The sequence below is a fragment of the Piliocolobus tephrosceles genome, chromosome 6 (assembly GCF_002776525.5).
Source record: "Piliocolobus tephrosceles isolate RC106 chromosome 6, ASM277652v3, whole genome shotgun sequence".
Classification (NCBI taxonomy): domain Eukaryota; kingdom Metazoa; phylum Chordata; class Mammalia; order Primates; family Cercopithecidae; genus Piliocolobus; species Piliocolobus tephrosceles.
The window spans coordinates 101,374,490-101,401,639 of record NC_045439.1 but is presented as its reverse complement, the minus strand read 5'-3'; the positions used below and the strand labels follow the sequence as shown (position 1 = coordinate 101,401,639).

At 46.8% G+C, this 27,150-nt stretch overlaps 1 protein-coding gene and 1 pseudogene across 3 annotated transcripts; both read left to right on the top strand.

Moving 5' to 3' along the window:
• Positions 1-26,482, top strand: VPS33B (VPS33B late endosome and lysosome associated). Of its 3 annotated transcripts, none has more exons than XM_023195366.2 (23): positions 1-687; positions 5,252-5,332; positions 6,067-6,128; positions 8,938-8,987; positions 9,506-9,573; positions 14,502-14,547; positions 16,305-16,399; positions 16,700-16,804; positions 17,205-17,301; positions 17,522-17,599; positions 17,805-17,878; positions 18,166-18,252; positions 18,431-18,521; positions 18,759-18,833; positions 19,095-19,159; positions 19,283-19,337; positions 21,081-21,127; positions 22,038-22,170; positions 22,747-22,820; positions 24,567-24,668; positions 25,181-25,256; positions 25,363-25,479; positions 26,102-26,482. In XM_023195366.2, exons 1-23 carry the CDS (start codon positions 592-594, stop codon positions 26,179-26,181), a joined length of 1,854 nt encoding a protein of 617 aa, XP_023051134.1. In that variant the 5' UTR covers positions 1-591; the 3' UTR covers positions 26,182-26,482. The 3 variants fall into 3 exon arrangements, with proteins under 3 accessions (XP_023051134.1, XP_023051135.1, XP_023051136.1); XM_023195367.2 differs by having other exon boundaries at positions 6,027-6,128; XM_023195368.2 differs by lacking the exon at positions 6,067-6,128.
• On the top strand, positions 11,485-13,811 carry LOC111528643 (annotated as a pseudogene).
• Positions 26,483-27,150: the final 668 nt, after the last annotated feature.

Genomic DNA, 27,150 nt, shown 5'->3' with positions numbered 1-27,150 from the left:
TTTGAGGCAAGGTCTAGCTTTGTTGCCCAGGCTGGGGTGCAGTAGCACGATCGCAGTTCACTGCAATCTCCGCCTCCCTGACTCGAGCGATTCTCCCACCTCAGCCTTTTGAGTGTTGGGACCCCAGGCGCTGCCACCTAATTAATAGACGCGTTGCCTCGTGATTTTTAAATGTCCCTTTCAGGACGCCGTCCCCTTCCTAGTACGCGAAGCGCTGGGAACGAAAGGGACTTCCGGGAGATCTAGGAAGCCGCTTCTCTTTCTGGCAGGAGGCGGGGTTCTCCCCGTACGCTGCGGAGTCTCTGCGGGGTGTAGATCGGAATCCTGCTGACGGGCTGAGCGGATCAGGGAGGGAGGGTCAGGACACGGTGGCTGCAGGTCTGAGACAAGGCTGCTTCGCGGTAGTAGCTCTCTTGCCTGGAAGTGGCCATTCATTCCTGGAGTGCTGCTGAGGAGCGAGGGCACCTCTGGGGTCTTTGGAAGTCGGTGCCCAGGCCTGAAGGATAGACCCCTTGCGCTTCCCCTGGGCTGCGGCCGGCCTTCTCAGAGCGAAGCGCGTCCTTCCACCCCGCAGCGCAGGTCACCGCTGCCATGGCTTTTCCCCATCGGCCAGACGCCCCTGAGCTGCCTGATTTCTCCATGCTCAAGAGGCTAGCTCGAGACCAGCTCATCTATCTGCTGGAGCAGGTCAGTGCTCGCCTGGCGACTTTATCTGATCTACAGCTTAGCACTCATTGGATGCACATTTCTTCCTTGCCGTGCCCCTTTTATCTTGTTCTTGGCCCCTGGTATTTCCGTGGAGCTTCCCCAGCAGGTCCAGAATGAATCCAGGGAGTAGTAAGAGCTGTTTGGAACCTGGCCAGAGAGTTAATGGAAATCAGCCCCCAACCCCCATACAGGCAAGGGAGACACTATTAGTGCCAGGCATCCCTAGGGACGGAAAGATGGTTAAGACATATTTGCCATTAGGGATCCTACCACTCCAGCAGGAGCTGTGTGAAGCACAAATTATCACACACAGGTGGTAAATGAGTGTACCCGAAGAGTTCAGAATAAGTGATCATTTCTAGCTGGGGTGATGATCTAGGAGCTTCAAGGAGGTGACTGTGAATAATAAGCTTATTTTCTTTGGAGACTAAGCATGCTTCAGGCAGATAGATTGGTAGGAGCAAAGTTGACAAACCAGGGAAAGACAAGGCATGTACAGGGAAGACAGCCATCAGCAGTTACACAGTAGCCACTGACGATTTTTTTTTTTTCCATTTGTGGCATGACACAATACTTGATGATGATTCTAATAGTGATGTGTGTGGTGGGGTAAATGGGCAACAAGAAGGCCAGTTAGGAGACCGTAGATTAGACAAGTAATAAAGGCCCACACAAAACTGGTAGCAATGGGAATGAAGGGAAATGATGAATTTTTAAGTTATGGTGAAAGAAAACTCAAAGACTTACTGGTTGGTTATAAAGGTTGAGGAGAAGCAAAAATGAGTGAGATTTTTTAACCTGGTTATTAGGAAAACAATACTGCTATGTGATTTTAATGGATTACTTGTGTAATCATTTAGTTGTTCATTTTATGTCTGTATTCCTCATTAGATTGGAAGGTGGGCAGGGATCACGTTTGTTTTGGTCAACACTACCCAGTGAGTACCTAGCTTAGAGTCAGGCACACATCATATGCTTAATAAATATTTGTTGTATGAACATTGAATAGAAGTGATAAAAATAATTAGAAAAAGGAACAGGTTTGGTGGGGGAAGTTGATTTGTTTGGGTTTGGATGGGGAAGTTAAGATGTCAGTGAGAAATACAGCTTGTAACATCCAGCATATAGAAATGTGGAACTGCAGCTCCATTGTGAGGACTGGAAGGAAGATGGATCAAGACGAGAACTGCAGGGCATCTTGGACCAGATTTTATTTCTATTTAATTTTACTTATTTATTTTTTTGAGACAGAGTCTCACTCCATTGCCCAGGCTGGAGTGCAGTGGCGCAATCTTGGCTCACTGCAACCTCCACCTCCCGGGTTCAGGCGATTCTTCTGCTTCGGCCTCCTGAGTAGCTGGGATTACAGGCGCGCACTGGCCAATTAGCCCACCTGGCTAATTTTTGTATTTTTAGTAGAGACAGAGTTTCACCATGTTGGCCAGGCTGGTCTCGAACTCCTGACTTCAGGTGATCTGCCCGTCTCGGCCTCCCAAAGTGCTGGGATTATAGGCATGAGCCACCGCACCCAGCCTATTTCTCTTTTATACTTAGTGCTTGCACAGTGATATGCACATAAAAGACTTGCAACAAATGTCTGAAGAATTGAAAAGAGGTGCTAGTTAAAGCCACTAGTTCAGGTGAGATCAAGTAGAGGAGAGAAACTTGAACCCACTGGGTTATTCAGCATGGCCAAAGTGGATTTTCAGGCAATAACGTCCTCTCCTAACTAACTTCTGACTTAATTTTTGTTAATGTGCATTGCTATTCAGGCTTGAAATATCAGAATCATCTTTGCCTCTCCTTCACCCTGATAGTTAACTGAACCAGTTGCTGAGTTCCATGTATACTTCTTTACACATAACTTTTTTATGGTGATTATCAAATAACACTTGCACATTATAGAAAATGTAAGAAGATCAAGGAAAGTAAAAAGAAAAAAAAATTACTTATGGCCCTACCATAAGTTATAAGCATTGTTAACACCGTTAATTTCTTTGAAGTATTTTAAAAAATTATATTAGGCTGGGCGCAGTGGCTCACGCCTGTAATCCCAGTACTTTGGGAGGCCGAGCCGGGCAGATCACCTGAGGTCAGGAGTTTGAGACCAGCCTGACCAACATGGAGAACTCCCATCTCTACTAAAAATACAAAACTAGCTGGGCATAGTGGCGCATGCTTGTAATCCCAGCTACTTGGGAGGCTGAGGCAGGAGAATTGCTTGAACCCAGGAGGTGGAGGTTGGGGTGAGCCGAGATCATGCCATTGCACTCCAGCCTGGGCAACAAGAGTGAAACTCCATCTCAAAAAAAAAAAAACAAAAAACCAACATTATATTACACATTCCATGTATCTCTTAATCTATTTTTGCTCATACCACCACCAGCCTAAATCAGGCCCTCTTTCATTGCTGCATGCTTGGGCTTCCGGGATGGTTTCATTACCTCCCTAAGTGGACTCCCTGCTTCCAGTTTCTCTAGTCTTCAGATTCATTAACATTTCCAGCCGATTGGAATGCTTCAATGCACAAACGTTTTATTTTTCCTGTTAATTAGAGGATCAAGGCCACACTCCCCAAAGCTGGCATTTGGAGCCCTTCCTGCTCAATCCTAGCCAACTATTTCAGTCTATTTTTCACCATTCACCTACCTCAAGATTTCCTACCCTCTGTTGACCGTTTTGGGTTTGGGAAACTAAAAAATAAATAAACATTTAAAAAGCCCAAACGTGGTGGCTCACACCTGTAATCCCAACACTTGGGGAGGCTGAGGCAGGTGGATCACCTGAGGAGGTCAGGGGTTCAAGAACACCCTGGCCAACATGGCTACTAAAAATACAAAAATTAGCCAGGTGTGGTGGCATGCACCTGTAATCCCCGCTACTTGGGAGGCTGAGGCAGGAGAATTGCTTGAACCTAGGAGGCAGAGGTTGCAGTGAGCTGAGATCCTGCCACTGCACTCCAGCCTGGACAACAGAGCAAGACTGTCTTAAAAAAAAAAAAGCCGGGCGCGATGGCTTAAGCCTGTAATCCCAGCACTTTGGGAGGCTGAGATGGGCGGATCACGAGGTCAGAAGATTGAGACCATCCTGGCTAACACGGTGAAACCCCGTCTCTACTAAAAAATACAAAAAGCTAGCCGGGCGAGGTGGCGGGCGCCTGTAGTCCCAGCTACTTGGGAGGCTGAGGCAGGAGAATGGCGTAAACTCAGGAGGCGGAGCTTGCAGTGAGCTGAGATCCGGCCACTGCACTCCAGCCTGGGTGACAGAGTGAGACTCCGTCTCAAAAACAACAACAACAACAAACAGACCGGTAGCGGTAGCTCACGCCTGCAATCCCAGCACTTTGGGAGGCTGAGGCAGGTGGATCACGAGGTCAGGAGTTCACGACCAGCCTGGCCAAGATGGTGAAATTCTATCTCGACTAAAAATACAAAAATTAGCCAGGTGTGGTGGCGGGCACCTGTAATCTCAGCTACTCGGGAGGCTAAGGCAGAGAATTGCTGAAATCCGGGAGCCGGAGGTTGCAGTGAGCCGAGATCACACCACTGCACTCCAGCCTGGGTGTCAGAGGGAGACTTCGTCTCAAAAAACAAACAAAACAAAACAATAAATAAGATTAAAAATAAATAAATAAATAAATAAATTTCCTGCCCTCTATACCATTGACCTTTTGGACTGGATCATTCTTTGTGGTGGGGGCTGGCCTGTGCATTGTTGGATGTCTTGCAGCATCCCTGGCCTCTACCCACGAGATGCCAGTAAAACCCCTACCCTGAGTCAGATAACCAAAAATGTGTCTGGATATTGCCAAACGTCCTTCAGAGGGCAAAATCGTCCCCTTACCACACAGCCTATGTTCTCTTTCTGATTTTTGCTGGACTGCCCTCTTCAAACATCTGTGTCAACATCCTACCCATTCATGAAGGCCTGGTTGAGAGGAATCTCCCAATGACTTTCCGCTCCCTGTCACTAACTGTGACCTCTCCTTCCTCTGAACAGACATTGAGATCTGTGTCAGGAGTGTTGGTGTAGAAATCGTATGACAGGGATTGTGGGGTGGGGGAGTGGAAGGGTGATGGGGTGAGGATTGTCCTGGGTTTGCTAAGTTTTCTGCAGTGAGCGTGCACTATTTTATTTTGTACTTAGGAGAAAAATGCAAGGTGGGGTTCTGTTGTGTTTGGCTTTATTCAGCAGGAGACCAGGGGTGGTTGGGAGCCAGAGTGGAGGAGGCAGCAGAGAAGGGGAGTGAAATGCAGACCAAGGTCACAGGTGAGCAGAAGGGTTGAGTGACAAGGAGTTAACCTGAGAAAGAAGGTGGGATGTCTTCTTCCCGCTGGTACAGAAAACAAGAAGGCAAAACAGGTAAATATACAGAAAAGTGTCAACTGTGGATACAGATAATAAATAAGGTGCTAGGCTAGACGATGCTTAGTGCCCTCCCACCTCAGAGACTATGCTTCTGTTAGATGGGTGGCTAGGCTAGTTCTCAAGTGAGGAAGCTCGTGTGACCTGTGAGTGACCCAACATATTGTGTCTCCTTCAGCTTCCTGGAAAAAAGGATTTATTCATTGAGGCAGATCTCATGAGCCCTTTGGATCGAATTGCCAATGTCTCCATTCTGAAGGTACTATCCCTTTCCCCTGGGGGTCATGCCCCTCTTTCCTCTTTGAGCGGTTTTTCTTTTGATGAACAATACAAATTACTGATGAGTGACTACCGTTGTAGAGCAAACATAGAGTAGCTTAATTGGGTGGAAAAGGGAGATCGATGCTGTTGTTCATTTTTTTTTGTTTTGTATTTTTTTGAGGAGGGAGATGAAGTCTCTCTCCGTCGCCCAGGCTGGAATACAGTGCAATGGCACAGTCACAGCTCACTGCAGTCTTGACCTCCTGGACTCAGGCGATCCTCCTGCCTCAGCTTCCCAAGTAGCTGGGACCACAGGCATGTGCCACTACACCTGGTTAATTTTTAAATTTAAATTTGTTATTTATTTTTCTGAGTCTGTTTGCTACAGAATATATGATTTTTTTTTTTTTAATTTTGTAGAGATGGAGTCTTGTTATGTTACCCAGGCTGATCTCAAACTCCTGGGTTCAAGTGATCCTCCTGCCTTGGCCTCCCAACATGGCTGGGATTACAGGCATGAGCCACCGCACCTGGCCCATACTGTTTTTATTTCATTTTTGGTTTTCCTATTGACAGCTTGAGGAAAGTTCAATGGGATGGTTGTCAGGGGAGCAGTTTGATTCCTAGAATTAGCATAATTAGGAAGCCCTCAAGAAGTCCCCTATCTTCGTATCACCCTTTGTGCTTTTCAGGCACTCTTATGTCCATTGTCTTATTGGATTCTCTCTGTAGCAACACGAAGTAGACAAGCTATACAAGGTGGACAACAAGCCAGCCCTCAGCTCCAGTGAACAGTGAGTGTCTGGAAGAGTCTGTCCCTACTCCAAGCTGGAGGAGGTCCCTAGGGGCACATTTGCCTTTCATCTGTCCTTGCTGAGATATATGGTTCACCTCCCTGAACTTTACAATTTCATAGCTAGGTTACTCTTCTGTAGTTTTGTTTTGTTTTGTTTTGTTTTGTTTTGTTGTTTTGTTTTGTTGTCTGTAGTTTCCTTTCTGTGGTTTCTTGTCCTCTTCCCTCTCTAATTTATATTACAGTCTATAACCAGATTGGCTAATCTTTCAAAATTATTTTCATCGTGCTCTTCTCAAGAACCTGCAAGGCAGCCGGGTGCGGCAACTCACTCCTGTAATCCCAGCACTTTGGGAGGCCGAGGTGGGCGGATCTTCTGAGGTCAGGAGATAGAGACCAGCCTGGCCAACATGGTGTAACTCCATCTCTACTAAAAATACAAAAATTAGCCTGGTGTGGTGGCGTGTGCCTGTAATCCCAGCTACTCGGGAGGCTGAGCCAGGCGAATCACTTGAACCCGGGAGGCGGATGAGTTGCAGTGAGCCAAAATCACACCACTGCACTCCAGACTGGGTGACAAAGCAAGACTCCATCTCAAAAAGAAAAAAGAAAAAAAAAAAAGAATCTGCAAGGCCTCTCATTACTTGCTGAAGATTGTCTACATTATTTGTCATAGACTCCAAGGCTGTCTGCAGCGTGGCCTCCCACATTACCTTTCCAGCCTTGTCTCTCGTGTGTTCCCTTCAAGCCTCTGTTGAGTTGTGCTTCCACCTGCCTCTCAGCTCTGTGCCTGTGCCTTCACCTTTTTCATCACTCCATTTGCTCTGCCTGAAATTCTCTCCTGTCCTCACTGCTCCTATAAAGAATGTCCGCCGGGCACTGTGGCTCACACCTGTAATCCCAGCACTTTGGGAGGCCGAGATGGGCGGATCACGAGGTCAGGAGATCAAGACCATCCTGGCTAACACGGTGAAACCCATCTCTACTAAAAATACAAAAAATTAGCCAGGTGTTGTGGCAGGTGCCTGTAGTCCCAGCTACTCGGAAGGTTGAGGCAGGAGAATGACGTGAACCCGGGAGGCGGAGCTTGCAGTGAGCCGAGATCGTGCCACTGCACTCCAGCCTGGGCAACAGAGCCAGACTAAGTCTCAAAAATAAAAAATATAAAAAAAAATAGAATGTCCATCATTCAGAGCCCAGCCACCTCCTCCATGAAGCTCTCTGTTGCCGTTCCAGTCCAGGGTGATTTTCTCCTCTGGATTTTCGTGGCATTTTGTCTTTATCCTGTTCACTCGGCCTGTAGTCATGTACAGCTGTTGCCTTGATTTTAAAGTATTTCTGAAACTTAATGTACACGTTTTCTTAGAAGAAAAAATTCTCCTGGATACATGGAGAATATATCCATGGACCCCACTTTGAAAAACATTATTTTCTATTATTTTCTTACATTTTTAAATTTTTTTAATTAAATTTATTTATTTTCAGAGACAGAGTCTCACTCTGTTGCACAGGCTGGAGTGCAGTGGTGCAATCATAGCTCACTGCAGCCTTGAGCTCCTGGGCTCAAGGGATCCTCCTACCTCAGCCTCCTGAGTAACTGGGATTACAAGTGTGCACCACTGCGTCCGCCTGTAGTTTTATTTTATTTTTTTGAGTAGGAGTCTAACTCTGTCACCCAGGTTGGAGTGCAGTGGCGGGATCTCAGCTCACTGCAACCTCCGCCTCCCAGGTTCAAGCAATTTTCCTGCCTCAGCCTCCCAAGTAGCTGTGATTACAGGCACCCGCCACCATGCCCAGCTAATTTTTGTATTTTTAGTAGAGATGGAGTGTCTCTATGTTGGCCAGGCTGGTCTTGAACTCTTGACCTCAGGTGATCCGCCCACCTCGGCCTCCCAAAATGCTGGGATTATAGGCATGCACCACCTCGCCAGGCCTTATAGTTCTTGTATTTTATTTTACGATTATTATTATTTATTTTTATTTTATTTTATTTTATGTTTTTTGAGACAGAGTTTAGCTCTTGTCATCCAGGCTGGAGAACAATGACGCAATCTGGGCTCACTGCAACCTCCGCCTCCCGGGTTCAGGCGATTCTCCTGCCTCAGCCTCCTGAGTAGCTGGGATTACAGGCATGTACCACCATGCCCAGCCAATTTTTGTATTTTTTAGTAGAGACGGGGTTTCTCTATGTTGGCCAGGCTGGTCTCAAACTCCTTACCTCAGGTCATCTGCCTCTGCCTCCCGGAGTGCTGGGATTATAGGTGTGAGCCACTGCTCCCAGCCTACTCTTATTATTTTTAATAGAGATGAGGTCTCACTGTGTTGCTGAGGCTAGTTTCAAACTCCTGAGCTCAAGCAATCTGCCCACCTTGGCCTCCCAGAGTGTTAGGATTACAGGTGTGAGCCACAATGCCCAGCCTTTATTTTTAACTGACAAATAATAATTGTATATTTTTATGGGGTATTCTTGTATTGTTTTTCGGCACTGACTGTTAATATACTCCATATATGCACCTTTTTTTGCCTACTGGATTGTAAGTTATTTGAGAACAGCAATTTTTGGGTCCACTATAGGGCCAGTAATGTACCCAGCTCATCACATTCTACCCATTGTGTTGAGAGTATCTTCTGTGGTTGGTGTATAGTGGACCAAGAGAATGGCATAGCTTTGGCTAGGATGAGACCTGTAGGGCAAATGGCAAAAACGTTGGTATTGTTTCAGTTTCTTCTAAGTTGCTATCCAACTTGATAATTTTTCTTCACTGTTTTTTTTTCTTTCTTCACTGTTTTTTTTTCTTTCTCTCTCATAGATTGTGCTTCTTGGTCAGACCCCGCATCAAGAATATGCGATACATTGCCAGTGAGTGTGCCATGGTACTATGTGTGACTGTGGGAAAGGGTGGGCAAGATCTAAGGGCTTTGGCCATGAGGACCCTCTAATAAGAAAATAATTGTTTGAGTTGGCTGTAGCACTTGTGAAGGATATCTGCTTCCCTGATTCTTTTTTGTTGTTGTCATTTTTTTTTTTTGAGACGGAGTTTTACTCTTGTTGCCCAGTCTGGAGCACAATGGCGTGATCTGGGCTCACTGCAACCTCCACCTCCCGGGTTCAAGCGATTCTCCTGCCTCAGCCTCTTGAGTAGCTGTGACTACAGGTGCCCACCACCAGACTGGGCTAATTTTTTATATTTTTAGTGGAGACGGGGTTTCACCATGTTGGCCAAGCTGGTCGCAAACTCCTGACCTCAGGTGATCCACCCGCTTCGGCCTCTCAAAGTGCTGGGATTATAGGCGTGAGCCACCATGCCCAGCAGCTTCCCTGCTTCTAGTGTAACAGACGGCTCATGGCTTGCTGGGCTGCATTCCTTCTCTCTGTAGGTCTTGTCAATGCTGACAAATTGGCTGGCAGAACTCGCAAATACAAAGTGATCTTCAGCCCTCAAAAGGTGAGTTTGAATCCTGGAGGAAGTGGGATAAGGGAGAACAGGACTGAGGACCAGGCAGGGGTAAGGGGCCAACAGCACTACCTCCCTGTCTCAGTTCGTTTTCTGTTGCTGTAACAGAATGCCTGAGACTAGGTAATTTATAATGAACAGAAATTTATTTAGCTCATGGTCTGAGGAGGTAGTGAAATACAAGAGTGTGAGGCTGGCATCTGGCGAGGGTCATCCCATGGCAGAAGGGTGGAAGGTAGAAGCCAGCACATGAGACCAAGAGGCACCCAGGGGCTGGACTTGCCTTATAGCAACCCCCTCCTGCCATAATCCATTCATGAGGACTCCTCCCTTACGACCCGATCACCTGTTATTAGGCTGCACCTCCCAACACTGTTGCCCTGGGGATTCAGTTTCCATTGCACTCCCTCAAAGCAAATTATGTATGATTGAACAAAATACCTGTCACTGTCTTTTCATTTACATATCTTCAATTGTTTAGCAGAGGATCTGCCAGCATACTGTCCCAAATAAAGTGTTGTGGAATTGTGTGAGGAGGCCTCTACGTAGATTTTTTTAAATGAAAAGCTTCACACTTGCGAGGTAGAACCTGCTCTGTATCCCTAACACAAACTCTAGTATAGTAATGGTGCACAATGTTACGGCTTTCCAATGACTTTCTCCCTGTATCCCTCTTTAATAATAAATTAGATAAATCATCACCCCCCTCGTCCTATCCCCTATGCTTATAGGGATGTGACTGGGCTGCCCCTAGGTTACTAGAACCATGCCACCATGTATTGGAAAAGCCTTTTCTTGCACAGGAAAGGAGCCTTCGAGACTGTTTTACTCCACCCCAACTTTGAGCAGCTGAGGGAACTGAAGCCCGTGCTCACACAGTGAGTTAGCATAGCCAGGCTAGAGCTCTTCCATCTTTAACTCAATAATTGCAGTACATATTTGGAGGTCCATCATAGTCTGTCCATTTCTTGATTCCATTGAGCTCCCCTCTCACCTCTGCATTAGCTACATTCATCCTCAATCCCAGTGATTGGGAGGAATGACGTTCCAGGCCTTTACCTTGCCAGCCATAGGCCTATAAAGCTACAGCAAGTAGTGCATGCATACTTAGAGAAGGTAGATAGTAGACTAGGAAGAACAGGAATTTATTCCTTTTCAATCTTTCTAAGAAAATTCTGGAGAAAATAGAAGCAGTAACTAAGGACCGAAGCCTCTGAAACCAGGCTGTCTGGATAAAATCTACCCTTGAGGCCTTATTACCTATGTGGTCTTGGGCTAGGTACTAAGCTGTTCCATGTCTCGGTTTTCTCATCTGGAAGACAGAGTTGATAATAGTACCTATCTCTTAATTTAAGTGAGATGACTTTGAGTCTCTGTTGAAATAAGAAATCAAGTGGGACCCTAGGCTTATATTGTTTTCTCCTTCTGTAAAAGGAATAAGAGGAAGGAGCCAGTGACCTTCCTTTGAATGTCACCTGAAGATTGATAGCACAATCTTACAAATATTTATCTTAAGATAATATGCTTAGGAATACAAACATGTGAAGTATTATTACCAGGGCAAGAAATTATTGAGTAGGACAACCACTCAGAATTATAGGTACTTTTGAACGCTATTAAAAGAGTCATAGCAATAATTTCTAGTTCTTGGACCCTTACAAAACCATTTCTTTTTTTTTCAAATTATGCTTCCAAGGACAGATTTGGTGTTTTGTTTTGTTTTGTTTTTGGAGACAGTGTCTTGCTCTGTCACCCAGGCTGGAGTGCAGTGCCGCAGTCTTGGCTTACTGCAACCTCCGCCTCCCAGGTTCAAGCAATTCTCCTGCCTCAGCCTCCCGAGTAGCTGGGACTACAAGTGTGCACCACCATGCCTGGCTAATTTTTTGTATTTTTAATGGAGGTTCGGTTTGCCATATTGCCCAGGCTGGTCTCGAACTCCTGAGCTCAGGCAATCCACCCACCTCTGCCTCCCAAAGTGCTAGGATTACAGGCATGAACCACTGCGCCTGGCCAAGGACACATTTGTATTAACAGGGAATAATCCTACAAGTTAAAATAATCCTACAAGTCTCTATATTACACAGAAAAACAAAATTGGTCTTTTTATGAGTGTTCTCCACTTAACACTTTATCTAATCGAATTATTTGACCTAATTTTATATTAGGAGGCATCTCTCTCTCTTCTTTGAGACTCCTTTGTTAATTATGAAGATTGGCAGTTTTCAGACCTGGCTCTGGAATTCCATTACTTACCACTAAAAGTTAAAAGCAGGCCTGTAGATTTCAGTTTTCCTGGCAGAAATGAGTGAGGGAGGAATAGGATTCTTCTGTGTAACAGTAAAACAAGGAGCACGTAGCATTGATCTACATCTCACAGAGCTAGTATGAAGATGAAGACAGTGATTCTTGTAAAACACAAAGAATAATGCCTAATCCATTTTAAGGGCTTACAACATTAGCTGTTAATAATGTCATCTTGGGTTTCTGCTTGGTTTCAAAGATCCAGAAGAAGCTTAGTGTTGTTCAAGACGCAGATGGATCCATCACAGCAGTTTAATCCAACCTCCATCCCAGAGTCTTCACAAATGCTGACCCAAGAGAATTCTCGGGACGATTCAGGGGCCTCTGAAATCTGTTCCGAGATGTTGATAAAGAACCTTAGTAACTTGACTATCAACGCCAGTAACGAATCCCCTTCCCCTCTTCCAGAAGAGTCACTCCATCGAGTGATAGATGGAATTGCTGCAAGAGCACCAGTCCTCAGGGAAATCAGAGATGACTTGATTTACAGGAGGAGAGGAGTAAGAACATTGCTGTCTGTGCAGAGAGAAAGGATGGCAAGATTCAGATACATGTTACTGGGCAGAGTTTGTATGCATGAAAGAATACTAACAAACACTGGGCTTAAGGGAGTTAGGGAATCAAGACCATTCAAATGTCCCTGCAGTTTCTGCGTGTCTAATGGATGGGATCCTTCTGAGAATGCTAGAATAGGGAATTATGACACCAAGCCACTTCAGCCATAAAACTTATTCTTGTACCTTTTTCTTCTTGCTGGTAATCTTACATAGCAGGTTGTGAAAGCTATTCTATGCTAGTATAGACTATACACCAATAATATTAACGAGTTCTAGGATGTATTTTTCTTCTTGTATCTTTTTCTTCCTACTATGATGCTAGTCATTTGTAAGGGATCTGTGTCATTTGAATGTATTTGAATAACTTTAGCTTTACTGTTTGATTTGACCCAAAGATGACATAAGTATTCCTATGCGTCTGAGAAGCCCAAAGTCAGTGAGATGAAACCCAACATCAAGATATTGAAGCAAAGTTACTCGTAGATAAAGAAAGCATTAGGTAGTTTGGCTACAGCATAATAACTAGATTTTCTGGCTTTCAAAAATTTGGATTGCAATCACAGCAAATGTTGTTATTTTTACAGTTTTCAGTACAAAAAGGTGTTTATATAGAAACAATAAAGTTGACATTTGAGTACCTTTTTAAAAAAAAATAAATAAATAATGTCATCTTATTATCAGATGTGAGTGCCCTCAGCATTCTTTCTTATTACTTTCAAATATTCACCCTTTCCCCACTTACCTCAAAGGAGGAAGAGATCGTGGCCTTTTCCCTTCGAAGATGAGCTGTTCCATGCCAGTTCTTGACCCTGTTTCTGCTTTCCTTCTCCATTATCTTGCTTTACCAGGTAGACTTTCTCTTCTGCCTTCACCCATGTCTATCCCTTCTAAACAATGTCCCCCATTTCATCTCTTCTCAGGACTCCCCCTTCTTTCATGGCCAGGCTTCTGTAAAGACTGTTCTACTGTCACTGCTTCTGCTTTCTCATCTCTACCTTCATCGTTTCATCAAGTCTCCCTCAGGTCTCTGTTGTCAGATCCACTGGTGTCTATTTAGTGTTAATCCTACTTAACTTCCCTGGCATTTGACACTGTTGCCCACCCTTCCTTGCAACTCTGACCTTTTCTGCCTTGACTTGCTGTTTTCTCCTGCCCCTACCTCTCTGAGTGTTCTTTCTCAGTCTTCTCTGCCAGGTCCTGTACTCTGGCCCCCTTTCATCTTGGTGTTCCCTAGGGTCCTGTCCTTAGCTCTCCTCTGTGTGTTCTTTTCTCTTGGACAGACCATCTACTTTTTTACTTATTTATTTGAGATAGGGTCTCACTCTGTTGCCCAGGCTGGAGTGCAGTGGCACAATCTTGGCTCACTGCAGCCTTGACCTCTTGGGCTCAAATGATCCTCCCACCTCAGCCTCCTGAGTAGCTGGGACTACAGGCACGCACCACCATGCCCGGCTAATTTTTCATTGTTTGGTAGAGACGGGGTCTCTACCTTGTTGCCCAAGCTGGTCTAGAACTTCTGGACTCAAGCGATTCACCTGCCTCGGCCTTCTGAAGTTATGGGATTATAGGAGTGAGCCACTGCACCCAGCCACATCATCCACTTTAAATACAGGGTATATGCTACTTAATCCCAAGTCCTTGTCTGTGTCTCCAGAGGTCCCGTGGGCATGTCCTGAACAGAACTTAGTCTCCCTTGTACAGATCGTTTGCTCCCATCTGCTCCTCCACAATTTCCAGAGCACTTCATGCCGTTGCTCTCATCTCTGCCTGTACAACTTACCTTTCGAAGACAGCTGAATTCCTTCTCCTTTGTAAAGTTCTTCCATTCGCTCAGCGAGATAAGAAACAATTTACTCAAACATAAATTAAATGGATGAGAAAGAAATGAAGTGCTGGGCTGGATGATTCTAATGGTCCTTTCTAGATCTAAGAGTCTGGGTTCTCTTTTCTTTCACTGGGTTCAGTAATTATTGTCCTCATCAGTGACCACAGAGGAACTGCAGAGAAATGGAGAAAACAGAGAAGAAGGTGGTTACTAATCAATTTCCTTTTCTCTTTCAGTTTTATGCATGTGAGATGGTGCTTGAGGAAGAGGGAATCTATGGAGGTGAGAGGAGATGAATGTGAGTGGAAAGGGAGAGAGAACATACAGAAGAAAAAACTGTTGTTGTTCTCCACCCCCCAGCTCTTTCTTTTCCTGGTCTTATTCCTGTTAGTGTAGCAGGAGGAGAGGTTCCTGAGAATGGGAATGGGAACAGGACCACAAATTAGAACACTACTCGGGGCTGGGCGCGGTGGCTCACGCCTGTAATCCTAGCACTTTGGGAGGCCTGAGGTCAGGAGTTCGAGATCAGCCCAGGTAACATGGTGAAACCCCATCTCTACTAAAAATACAATAATTAACTGGGCGTGGTGGTGCACACCTGTAATTCCAGCTTACTCGGGAGGCTGAGGCAGGAGAATTGCTTGAACCCAGGAGGCAGAGGTTGCAGTGAGCCGAGATCACGCCATTGCACTCCAGCCTGGGCGACAAGAGTGAGACTCAGTCTCATAAATAGGCAGATAGATAGATAGACAGACAGGCAGACAGACAGAACGAACACTATTGGGGTAGTATGAAAGTAATACCAGGGCTTAGAGTTGGAAATGACCAACCACTCTTTTCTCACCTTCCAAGGCTTCCACAGGAAAAACTGGGCCTCCCCTGTGTGCATTTCTCAGGCTATTCTCCACACAGCCCAAACCTGATCACAGCACTCCTTGCTGGAAATCTGGCAGCAGCTCAAAATAAAGCCCAGAATCCCCAGCATGCCTCCTATCCCTTGCACAGTCTGGCCCCTCCTGTCCCATTAGCCTCATTGTGTGCTCCTTCCTTCTCCTGGCTCACCACCCTCCAGCCAGAGGGATTTTACCCATGCTTTTCCAGGTGCCCAGGATGTTCTCCATCCTACAGCTTTTTGCCTTCCCAAGTCTTACACAAATTCTAAGCTTAATTTTCTCTTCTTGAGGGAAGTCTTTCCTACACCCCCAGTTGTGGTTACAGCCCTTTAATATATGGTGCTCACAGCTTGCTGTTTGACCTCTTTGGAGCACAACTGTGATTTAACAGTTTGTGTCATAATTTGTCTGGTGTGTCTCCCCCACTAGACTGTAAGCTCCAGAAGGTTGGGAGCATGTCTATTTTGCTCACTGCTGTATCTCTGGTGCTCATATAGTCCTGCATGTAGGCAGCTTTCAGTAAATATTTGCTGAATAATGAATGAGCAAGCTGGGCATGGTGGCTCACGCCTGTAATCCCAGCACTTTGGGAGGCCGAGGCGGGCAGATCACCAGAGGTCAGAAGTTCGAGAGCAGGCTGGCCAACATGGCAAAACCCTGTCTCTGCCAAAAATACAAAAATTAGCTGGGCGTGGTGGCGCTTGCCTGTAATCCCAGCTACTTGGGAGGCTGAGGCAGGAGAATTGCTGGAACCCAGGAGGTGGAGGTTGCAGTGAGCCAAGATCTCACCATTGCACTCCAGCCTGGATGATGAGAGCTAAACTCAGTCTCTAAATAAATAAAGAAAGAATGAATGAATGAGTGAATGAATGTTTTCTTGGCACTTTTGGTCAGCCCTCTAGTAAAAACCCATCACTTACCACATTGTGTTACAGTCTGCTGTGGTCACATCTCCTTTCCTTATCAGACTGTGAGCTCCTTAAGGGCAGGGACTGTGTCTTATTCTTCTTTGAGCCTCCATTGCTTAATGCAGTACTGGCGTGTGGCAGGCACTCACATATTTGTTGCATGATTGTGGCAGACCTTCCCTCTTAACGTGGAGCTAAGTACCTTCTACAGGGAGGCTGATGCTCTGTGTCCCCACAGATGTGAGCTGTGATGAATGGGCCTTCTCTTTGCTGCCTCTTGATGTGGATCTGCTGAGCATGGAACTACCAGAATTTTTCAGGGATTACTTTCTGGTAAATGCAGAGGCCCTTGGGTCTTGGCATCAGGGGATGGAGACACATGTGGGATGCAGAGGGCTAGAAATACCAATGTAACCTTTGTCCAACTCAAGTAATTTATCACGAGTGATAATGATATAGCGATTGAGTGCTACAGATTGGTCTTTGCAGGACTTCCTGTGGAGCCAATGAAAATGAACCTTTCAAGCATCCCCCAGACCCTGCCACCCTGCTCCAGGGCTTCTAGGGCTAACCACTTTCCAAATGGTCCTATTGGGTTGATTCATATCTTTATGACTTGTGTGGTCCCTGCAGGAAGGAGATCAGCGTTGGATCAACACTGTGGCTCAGGCCTTACACCTTCTCAGCACTCTCTATGGACCCTTTCCAAACTGCTATGGAATTGGCAGATGCGCCAAGGTAAGAGCACTAGCAGTACTGTTGTCCCGGCAGACCCTGTTTCCCCTGTTGTGTACCCACGTGAGGTTATCCAGGGGCATCTGTGATATAAGGTGTATTCTTTGCTTTCGTTGTTCTGGAATAGATCCTCAGAGAGGAGAACTTGTGTGGCTAACAGAGAGGCAAAAGCCAGGGTCTCCTGGGTGGCATTCCTAAATCTCTCTTCACTTTGGGGACAGAGTAACACATCTTCTTACCAGTATGAAGAGTGTCGGGGAAGGATAGACACAAATGGGAGTAGATAGGGCCATATTGTGAATAATGAGCTCCTGTCTCAGGGACAAGAGGAAGTATCACATGGAAGGGGTTGGCTGCAGTAGGGACCTGGACACAAGACTGAGAATGTTTTGGGCCCTGGCAGATGGCATATGAATTGTGGAGGAACCTGGAGGAGGAGGAGGATGGTGAAACCAAGGGCCGAAGGCCAGAGATTGGACATATCTTTCTCTTGGACAGAGGTAAATTATGCCCAGCGCTCCTGTCATCTTTCGGCCTTAGAAGACATGGGAATATGGAAAGCATGGTGGCAAAGTTAAAATACTAAGGTTAGGGCTGTGAATCCCAGCTTTGAGGAGCGTGGGTCCTTGGCCCTATGGAAAGTGTCAAAGCTGCCCTTGAGCATGCTGTGTAGAAGGCTGGGTCAGAGAGAACCTTCATGGTCAGGGATCTCTGTTTCAGATGTGGACTTTGTGACAGCACTTTGCTCCCAAGTGGTTTACGAGGGCCTAGTAGATGACACCTTCCGCATCAAGTGTGGTAAGTGCCATGGTCCTCTGCATCTTGGCAAGATGGATGTGGTCATCAGCCTTGGCACCTCCCACATGGCAGGGCTTGTGGGAGAGACCCAGACCCTGAATGAACTGCTGGCTTCCAAATAGTTTGAGGACCTTTATGGCAATTCAGGGAAGGGTAGGGGAAGTCCTCATTGGAGATCCTAATAACTGTCCCTCTGCTCTCAAAGGGAGTGTCGACTTTGGCCCAGAAGTCACATCCTCTGACAAGAGCCTGAAGGTGCTACTCAATGCCGAGGACAAGGTGAGGGTGTGGGTGCTAGCAATGGGCCCCCCTAGGGCCACTGCTTATACCAGGCTGTGGGCCCCAGCTCTGCGAGGGGAGGCTGACTCTATGGGAGAGAGGGTTTCCCCACCAGTTAAGAGCATACCCCAGAGCACGGAGTAGGCATTTGATATGGACTCATGGATCCCAGCTCAGCTCTGTTTGTATTTCTGCCAGAACACCTGAGCACCCTTCCTGTACTGTCATTCTACTGCTAAGTGATGGTTCTGATAGAGTAAGTTGTTCCTGTCTTACTCCCCTCACAGGTGTTTAATGAGATTCGGAATGAGCACTTCTCCAATGTCTTTGGCTTCTTGAGCCAGAAGGCCCGGAACTTGCAGGCCCAGTATGATGTGAGGCTCCAAGCCCTGGTCCTCTGTTTTGTTCCCTCAGTGGCTTCCCAAGGCTGCTGCTCCTTCTAATATTATGACAGGTTCCCTGTCCTTTCTCATGGATGGATGACAACTGAGGGAGGGTGGTGGTTTCTCATGTCTGAGGTTGGGGGGTTAACCTTTGGGAATTTTCCCACAGCGCCGGAGAGGCATGGACATTAAGCAGATGAAGAATTTCGTGTCCCAGGAGCTCAAGGGCCTGAAACAGGAGCACCGCCTGCTGAGTCTCCGTAGGTTTCAGCTTGAGGGGCGTGAGGGGAAGTGACTGTATCCCTCCGGGGAAGGCTCCCGAGTACCATTACCCCAAGGAGGAGATCCCTGTTCATCTGACGCATATGATCTTATTTGGTGTAAAGTGGGAAGAAGTGCTTTTGGATTTTGCCTTAAGAGGTTTTTATTCTTCTGGACAATAAAGGGACATCTTTCTAGAAACAGGAATATGTCAGCTCCCTTTATCCAACCTGCAGATATTGGGGCCTGTGAATCCATCATGAAGAAGAAAACCAAGCAGGATTTCCAGGAGCTAATCAAGACTGAGCATGGTAACTGCCACAGCCTTGCTGTGCTACTGCCCACACTTCTACTTCCCCAGCTCCCAGCCCCAGCCCACCCTTAAAAGATGTTCTCTGGCTCTTTCCAGCTGACACTGGCTATGTGGAATGCTGTTTACTGCTAGAAGTCCTGGGGGTCCCTTAACCCACCCCAAGGATGGAGAAAGAGATGGGGAGACAGACATCTGTTAGCATAGATGGCAACAGCTGAGCTGGTCCCCCAGTAACAGGCTCTCCTCTGATTTCTCACAGCACTGCTAGAGGGGTTCAACATCCGGGAGAGCACCAGCTACATCGAGGAACACATAGACCGGCAGGTGCGCAGGTGGAGGGCTACGGGGGCCAAGAATGGCGTTTAGAGGTGGGGTCAGCCTTAAGCAGAAGGAAAAGAACATGTGTTGTGAAGCCTCAGTCCTCCTTGAGTCTTTCTTCCTATGCAGGTGTCGCCTATAGAAAGCCTGCGCCTCATGTGCCTTTTGTCCATCACTGAGAATGGTGAGCCCAAAAGACTAAAGATGAGAATGTCAGATTGAGAAACTATGTCTTAGGGACAGAAGAAGTGATTTTGAAAGGCTAAGGCAAATGTCTTAGCAAACAGAATGTTTCCCTCTAATTTCATGGGTTCTTTTTTGTTTGGGGTTGAATGATCACCAGGACACAGGGTAATTTATTGTTTTAGCCCTAAGTGGGACCACATCCAGGCCACCCTAGAGCCCTGTCATATCTTAGGACTGCAGGGATGTAGAGCTGAGTGGCGTTTCTCTCATCACTCCATCTGTCCTTATTTTCAATAAGATAAAGATACATTCCAGGAAAAAGGGACAGCAAGTTAATTTCATGAACATTTATTTTATTTATTTATTTTTTTGAGACAGAGTCTCGCTTTGTCACCCAGGCTGGAGTGCAGTGGTGCGATCTCGGCTCATCACAACCCCCACCTCGTGGTTTCAAGTGATTCTCCTGCCTCAGCCTCCTGAGTAGCTGGGACTACAGGTGTGCACCACCACGCCCAGCTAGTTTTCATGAACATTTCTAAAATCCCAGATTCTGTAACCTTCGTGGCAACTTGTTTTCACTGTTGAAGTCTTCCAGTTGGTGAATATTCTTGAAGGTTGCCTTCTTTTTCTTTTTCTTCCTTTTCTTTTTTTTTTTTAAGACAGAGTCTTGCTCTGTTGCCCAGGCTGGTGTGCAATGGCACGATCTCGGCTCACTGCAACCTCCGCCTCCTGGGTTCAAGCAATTTCTTACCTCAGCCTCTCGAGTAGCTGGGACTACAGGTGCATGCCATCACACCAGGCTAATTTTCGTATTTTTAATAGAGATGGAGTTTTGTTATGTTGGCCAGGCTGGTCTGGAACTCCTGACCTCAGGTGATCCTGATCCACCTGCCTCAACTTCCCTAAGTTCTGGGATTACAGGAGTGAGCTACTGTGCCCAGCCGAAGGTTGCTTTTTACCCAGAGAAGTATTTTGCTTATTCTAAATCTCATTTACTATAGTTAGAATCCCAGTTATTCTTACCTCGATGGAGAAAAACATATAAGACCATGCTTTTGGAACTCATTTGAACACTTTTCCTGTTTCTCAATAGTTATGAAGCAGTTCCTAGTAGAACTGCCCCTTAGCCAGGAAGAAATGTGTGAGTCTGCCAGGTGCAGTGGCTTATGCCTGTAATCCCAGCACTTTGGGAGGCCAAGGCAGGTGGATCTCAGGATCAGGAGTTGGAGACCAGCCTGACCAACATGGTGAAACCCTGTCTCTACTAAAAATACAACAATTAGCCAGGTGTGGTGGTGCATGCCTGTAATCCCAGCTACTCAGGAGGCTGAGGCAGGAGAATGGCTTGAACCCAGGAGGTGGAGGTTGCAGTGAGCCAAGATCGCGCTCCAGCCTGGGTGACAAAGGAAGACTCCATCTCAAATAAATAAATAAATAAATGAGTCATCACTTCTCCTCCCTCCTGCTGCATCCTCCCCACATCCCACTACGATCACCATTAGTTCCAGTGTCCCCTCATCAGCACCCTTATGTTTCACAGGTCTTCTTGGGAGCTCCCAGACCTAGGCTTTATCTTTCAGTAAGCAAGCTTAAAATTTGAACCAACTGTATACTCTACAGGGTTAACATTTACTGAATCCTTCCTCCTGAAGAAGGCATTCTTTGCTGGTTGATCTGTACATTTTAGGGTGCCTCTGCCGGCCTCTTTCTCATGCACCTGTCTTATTTTCTTCACTCTTAGGTTTGATCCCCAAGGATTACCGATCTCTGAAAACACAGTATCTGCAGGTAAGGCCTGGAGAATGTATTCTTGAGGGAACTTGGTGGAGGGCAGTTACTGGGCATTTTTGAAAGAGGCAAAAGAAGTGGCCCCTTTCCTGCCTCCATTACCCTCCTGTTTCCATTCAGGCCTCCCTCTTAGAGCTACTAGGGAGAGTCACCTTTCACCACGCCTCTCTGCCCTCTACCCTTGTTTCACCCCATACACTGACGGCGCATGGCCAGTGCTGAGAATTTAATTTAAACATTTCAGGGCTGGCCCCAGAGGTGAGTTCTTACTCCTGGGAGTCTCTCTCATTTTAGCACCGTGTGAGGCATTGATTCAGCTTTCCTTCCTGGTACTTCTCAAGTCTTACTTCATCCAGGAAGCCTTTCCCATACATCCATAGGTCTCTAAAGTCTCATGCGGCTTTTTATTCTTCTTTGTTTGGTGTTTAATTATTTCTTTTTCTTTTTCTTTTTTTTTTTTTTTTTTGAGACGATGTCTCGCTCTGTCGCCCAAGCTGGAGTGCAGTGGCGCAATCTCGGCTCACTGCAACCTTTGCCTGCCAGGTTCAAGCAGTTCTCTGCCTTAGCCTCCTGAGGAGCTGAGACTACAGGCACGAGCCACCATGCCCAGCTAATTTTTGTGTTTTTAGTAGAGACAGGGTTTCACCATGTTGGCCAGGCTGGTCTCAAACTCCTGACCTCAAGTGATCTGCCTGCCCTGGCCTCTCAAAGTGCTGGGATTACAGGCATGAGCCACTGCTCCCAGCCCTGTTTGGTTATTTCTGATGTGAAAATTTATCTCGACTAAGTGTGAGCTCCTTCACACTGCAGCAGAGGCTACATAGTCCTTCTCTCCCTCACCTCTGTAGTGCCTGACAGTGCTAGATGCTCTTTGGACACTCAGTAAATAGTCTAATTGCATCTTCTTCAGAGCTATGGCCCTGAACACCTGCTAACCTTCTCCAATCTGCGACGAGCTGGGCTCCTAACGGAGCAGGCCCCTGGGGACACCCTCACAGCCATGGAGAGTAAAGTGAGCAAGCTGGTGACCGACAAGGCTGCAGGTAAGCAGGGAGCACAGGTGACCCCTACTCCAGCTGTTGTCCTGTTCTCTCAACAGGCAGCATGCTGGGAGGGACAGAATGAATTGGAGAAGGTGGACTGATTCCTTCCTATTAATGTCATTACTATTATTACTACTACATCTGCCAGTAAGAGCAGTTTCCACATAGTGAACACTTACCATGTGCTGAGCCCTTTAGTTTCTCATTGACTCCTCACAAAGACTCTGTGAGGTAAATTTTCTCATCCTCATTTTATGGATGATGAAACTGAGGCTTAGAGAATTAAGTGATTTGTCCCAGGTCCCTTAGTTAGTAAGTTAGGTCAGTTTAACTCCAAAGCACATACCAATAAACTTGGGTTACCCTGTGGATTGCATTTAGTAGAGACCTGGTACCCTGTAGGAGGGGGAAGACTGTGGGTGGGGAGAAGGGTGGGAGTTCCAGGGAATTGTAGTTGAACAGCTTCCGAGAGTTTTTGGATGTGATTGGTGCTGTCGTGTCCTGAATGGTGTTGTCCGTGGCAGTGTCATGAATCCATAGACCTTAGGTGAAACCTGACACAGATTTCTTCCCCAGGAAAGATTACTGATGCTTTCAGTTCTCTGGCCAAGAGGAGCAATTTTCGTGCCATCAGCAAAAAGCTGAATTTGGTATGTGGAACAGGGATGGTTAGGGGAGACGGTGGGTTCATTCCATTGTGGGGTACTTTTTTTTTTTTTTTTTGAGATGGAGTCTTGCTGTGTTGCCCAGGCTGGAGTGCAGTGGCACAATCTCAGCTCACTGCAACCTCTGCCTCCCAGGTTCAAGTGAGTCTTCTGCCTCAGCCTCCCGAGGGATTACAGGCATGTGCCACCACACCCAGCTAATTTTTGTATTTTTAGTAGAGACAGGGTTTCACCATGTTGGCCAACTTCTGACCCCAGAAGTTCTGGTCTCGAACTTCTGACCTCAGGTGATCCACCCACCTTGGCCTCCCAAAGTGCTAGGATTAAAGGCGTGAGCCACTGCACCCAGCCCATCGTGGAGTACTTTGAATCCACAAAAACCTTTTTGTCATTTCATGTGTATGAAGATTCTTTTGTTTGGTAGTCTTATAGCATGGTAGATTCATTCATTTAATCAACATGTAACAAGTACCTGCCAATGCCAGAGAATATTCTTTGTTTTGTTTTTTTTTTTGGAGACGAAGTCTTGCTCTGTCGCCCGAGCTGGAGTGCAGTGGCCGGATCTCAGTTCACTGCAAGCTCTGTCTCCCGGGTTTACGCCATTCTCCTGCCTTAGCCTCCCGAGTAGCTGGGACTACAGGCGCCCGCCACCTCGCCCGGCTAGTTTTTTGTATTTTTTAGTAGAGACGGGATTTCACCATGTTAGCCAGGATGGTCTCGATATCCTGACCTCATGATCCGCCCGTCTCGGCCTCCCAAAGTGCTGGGATTACAGGCCTGAGCCACCACGCCCAGCCCAGAGAATATTCTAAGTGCTGCTTCAGTGACAACCATATCCCATGTCTCTTTTTTTTTTTTTGAGATGGAGTCTAGCTCTGTCACCCAGGCTGGAGTGCAGTGGCAGGATCTCAGCTCACTGCAAGCTCCGCCTCCCGGGTTTACACCATTCTCCTGCCTCAGCCTCCCAAGTAGCTGGGACTACAGGCGCCCACCACCTCGCCCGGCTAGTTTTTTGTATTTTTTTAGTAGAGACGGGGTTTCACCATGTTAGCCAGGATGGTCTCGATCTCCTGACCTCGTGATCCGCCCGTCTCGGCCTCCCAAAGTGCTGGGATTACAGGCTTGAGCCACCGCACCCGGCCTCCCATGTCTCTTAAGGACAGGGAAAGGAGAACCTGTCCCTCCAGCCCCTTCACATTATTCAATATGGTGCATGGGAACTCATTCCAGAGAACTGGCAGTTACTGAACAGAAACTGCTATCTTCTGTTATGGATTCTCTTTTCAGGGCTATTGCTGGTTCTCCCTTTTGTTGAAATAAGAATTGTTCTTTGGGCTACGCCACTTTATCTGACCTGACCCTTTAAAGTGTTAGGGAGCTGAGCTGTCACTTGCCTAATGAAGTCCCTTTGTCTTTTTTTTTTTTTTTTTTTGAGACGGAGTCTCCCTCAGTCGCCCAGGCTGGAGTGCAGTGGCGTGATCTCGGCTCACTGCAAGCTCCGCCTCCCGGGTTCATGCCATTCTCCTGCCTTAGCCTCCCAAGTAGCTGGGACTACAGGGGCCCACAGCATGCCCGGCTAATTTTTTGCATTTTTAGTAGAGACGGGGTTTCACCGTGTTAGCCAGGATGGTCTCGATCTCCTGACCTCGTGATCCACCTGCCTCGGCCTCCCAAAGTGCTGGGATTACAGGCGTGAGCCACCGCGCCTGGCCAAGTCCCTTTGTCTTATAGATCCCACGTGTGGATGGCGAGTATGATCTGAAAGTGCCCCGAGACATGGCTTACGTCTTCAGTGGTGCTTATGTGCCCTTGAGCTGCCGAATCATTGAGCAGGTGAGAGCATATTACTCTTGCTCCCATTCATGTTTCATTCTCTCTGCTTTCTCTTGGTCCCTAGCCTGTCTTGACTTTTTTTTTTTCTTTGAGAGATGGAGTCTCGCTCTGTCACCCAGGCTGGAGTGTAGTGGCGCGATCTCAGCTCACTGCAACCTCTGCCTCCTGGATGTAAGTGATTCTCCTGCCTCAGCTTCCCAAGTAGCTGGGACTACAGGCATGTGCCACTGCACCCAGATAATTTTTGTATTTTTAGTAGAGATGGGGTTTCATATAGACGAGGCCAACTATATGTTGGCCAGGCTGGTCTCGAACTCCTGACCTCAGGTGATTGCCCACCTCAAACTCCTAAAGTGTTGGGATTACAGGCGTGAGCCACCACACCTGGCCCTTTCTCAACTTTTTGCTACTTGAGTAATGAGCAAGAAATGTGACAGTCTGGCTGCTGTGACCTTCCTTTCCTAAGCCTGATATTGTCTGTAGCCTTAAAAACAGTGCTTATACCTTCGCAGGTGTTAGAGCGGCGAAGTTGGCAGGGCCTTGATGAGGTGGTACGGCTGCTCAACTGCAGTGACTTTGCATTTACAGGTATGTGGCATCAACAGTGGGGTAGGCTAGCAGTGAGAGGTGGGCTGGATGCACCACTCAGGACTAGCATGTCAGGGAAGAGCTGAATCTGGCCTGATCCTCACAGACATGACTAAGGAAGACAAGGCTTCCAGTGAGTCCCTGCGCCTCATCTTGGTGGTGTTCTTGGGTGGTTGCACATTCTCTGAGATCTCAGCCCTCCGGTTCCTGGGCAGAGAGAAAGGTAAGAGAGCAGAAAGGTGAGAATTGGCCTGTATTGTATCTGGGCAACAAAGTGTTGGCTGGGCGCAGTGGCTCATGCCTGTAATCTCAACACTCTGGGAGGCCGAGGCGGGCAGATCACCTGAGGTTAGGAGTTCGAGACTAGCCTGACTAACATGGTGAAACCCCATCTCTATTAAAAATACAAAAATTAGCCAGGCATGGTGGTGGGTACCTGTAATCCTAGCTACTCAGGAGGCTGAGGTAGGAGAATTGCTTGAACCTGGGAGGTGGAGGTTACAATGAGCCGAGATGGCGCCATTGCACTCCAGCCTGGACAGCAAGAGCAAAACTCTGTCTCAAGAAAAAAAAAAAAAAAAACCACGCAAAGTGTCCTGCATAGGAATAGTTTTCTCCTGGCCTCGGAGTACAACTTGCCATATCCTTACTGTGGGCTACTATAGCAGGGAGCCCAGTTATACCAGGCGTAGAAAGCAGTGGTGCCCAAGGATATGGCACTCACATCTCTGTCTATAAACTGGTGCTCTGATCCCATGGGGACTGTGGAAATGGAGGGGCTCTGTGGTTATCGTTGGGGCCTAAGATCTGCGCTGTCTCTTCTGCTGCTGCATTTGACTCCTTAGGCTACAGGTTCATTTTCCTGACAACAGCAGTCACAAACAGTGCTCGTCTTATGGAGGCTATGAGTGAGGTGAAAGCCTGATGTTTTTCCCGGCCAGTGTTGACATCTTCCCTGAACACATTCCTCAGTGGGAGGCAGGCATCTGGCACCCAGCTGTTATAACCTAGTGTCTACCAACTACCTGCTATGAGCCGGGAGCATGGAACATGTTGGGATTTAGAGAACATATCTGAGAAGAGAGTTCACTTCCTGCTCCCAGGATATTTCTCTTTTCTGTTTATGAAGTACAACCCATGCTGCTAAGATACAAGCAGGAAGAGGTATCCTTTGCTAAATCCTGTTTGAATATCATTGTAAATAAAGCCTCTCCTCTCAGATGTAATGTGTTTGTTGTTCTGTACATGCACTTCCATCTTTATTAGTGAAAGCCCATTGGAGCTTTCTGCAGGGGCTTCCTATGCTTCTTGGCCTGGACTTTGTAGTGGCCTGGTCTGGTTCTTCCCTGTAAAAGTCACTCGACCATTCTGTACCTGAGTTTCCTCAACATAAAATGAGGGGGATGGATGAGGTGACCAGCAAGCATGTTTCCAATTCTAAAATGTTGTGATTCATTACATTTTTGAGAAAATGACTTTGTTGTTTTAACTTAAGGAGGCACTTCAATTTTAAGCGTTTTGTTTTTTATTGCAAAATGAAAGACTGTATGCCATTAGAGCCATTTCAGGCATCAGCAAACAGTGCTCCTATAAATGTACCAGCACCCTCCTCATTGCTGATGCTAGTAGCCTTTCTCCCTCTCTATTTACCTTTCAAAAATGATGAAATATAGGCCAGGTGCTGTGGCTCATGCCTGTAATCACTGTACTTTTGGAGGCCAAGGCAAGAGGAAAGCTTGAACCCCGGAGTTTGAGACCAGCCTGGATAACATGGCAAGACCCCATCTGTACAAAAAATAAAAAAATTAGCCGAGGGTGGTGGCACACGCCTGTATTCCTAGCTACTGGGGAGGCTGAGGTGGGAGGATCCCTTGAGCCCAGGAGGTTGAGGCTG

Bases quoted from the DNA above. Each gene is read 5' to 3' on its own strand.
- VPS33B (XM_023195366.2), top strand. From the start codon at position 592: ATGGCTTTTCCCCATCGGCCAGACGCCCCTGAGCTGCCTGATTTCTCC. The intron at 17,879-18,165 runs GTGAGGGTGTGG...CTCCCCTCACAG, and splicing joins TACTCAATGCCGAGGACAAG to GTGTTTAATGAGATTCGGAA. The intron at 18,253-18,430 runs GTGAGGCTCCAA...ATTTTCCCACAG, and splicing joins ACTTGCAGGCCCAGTATGAT to CGCCGGAGAGGCATGGACAT.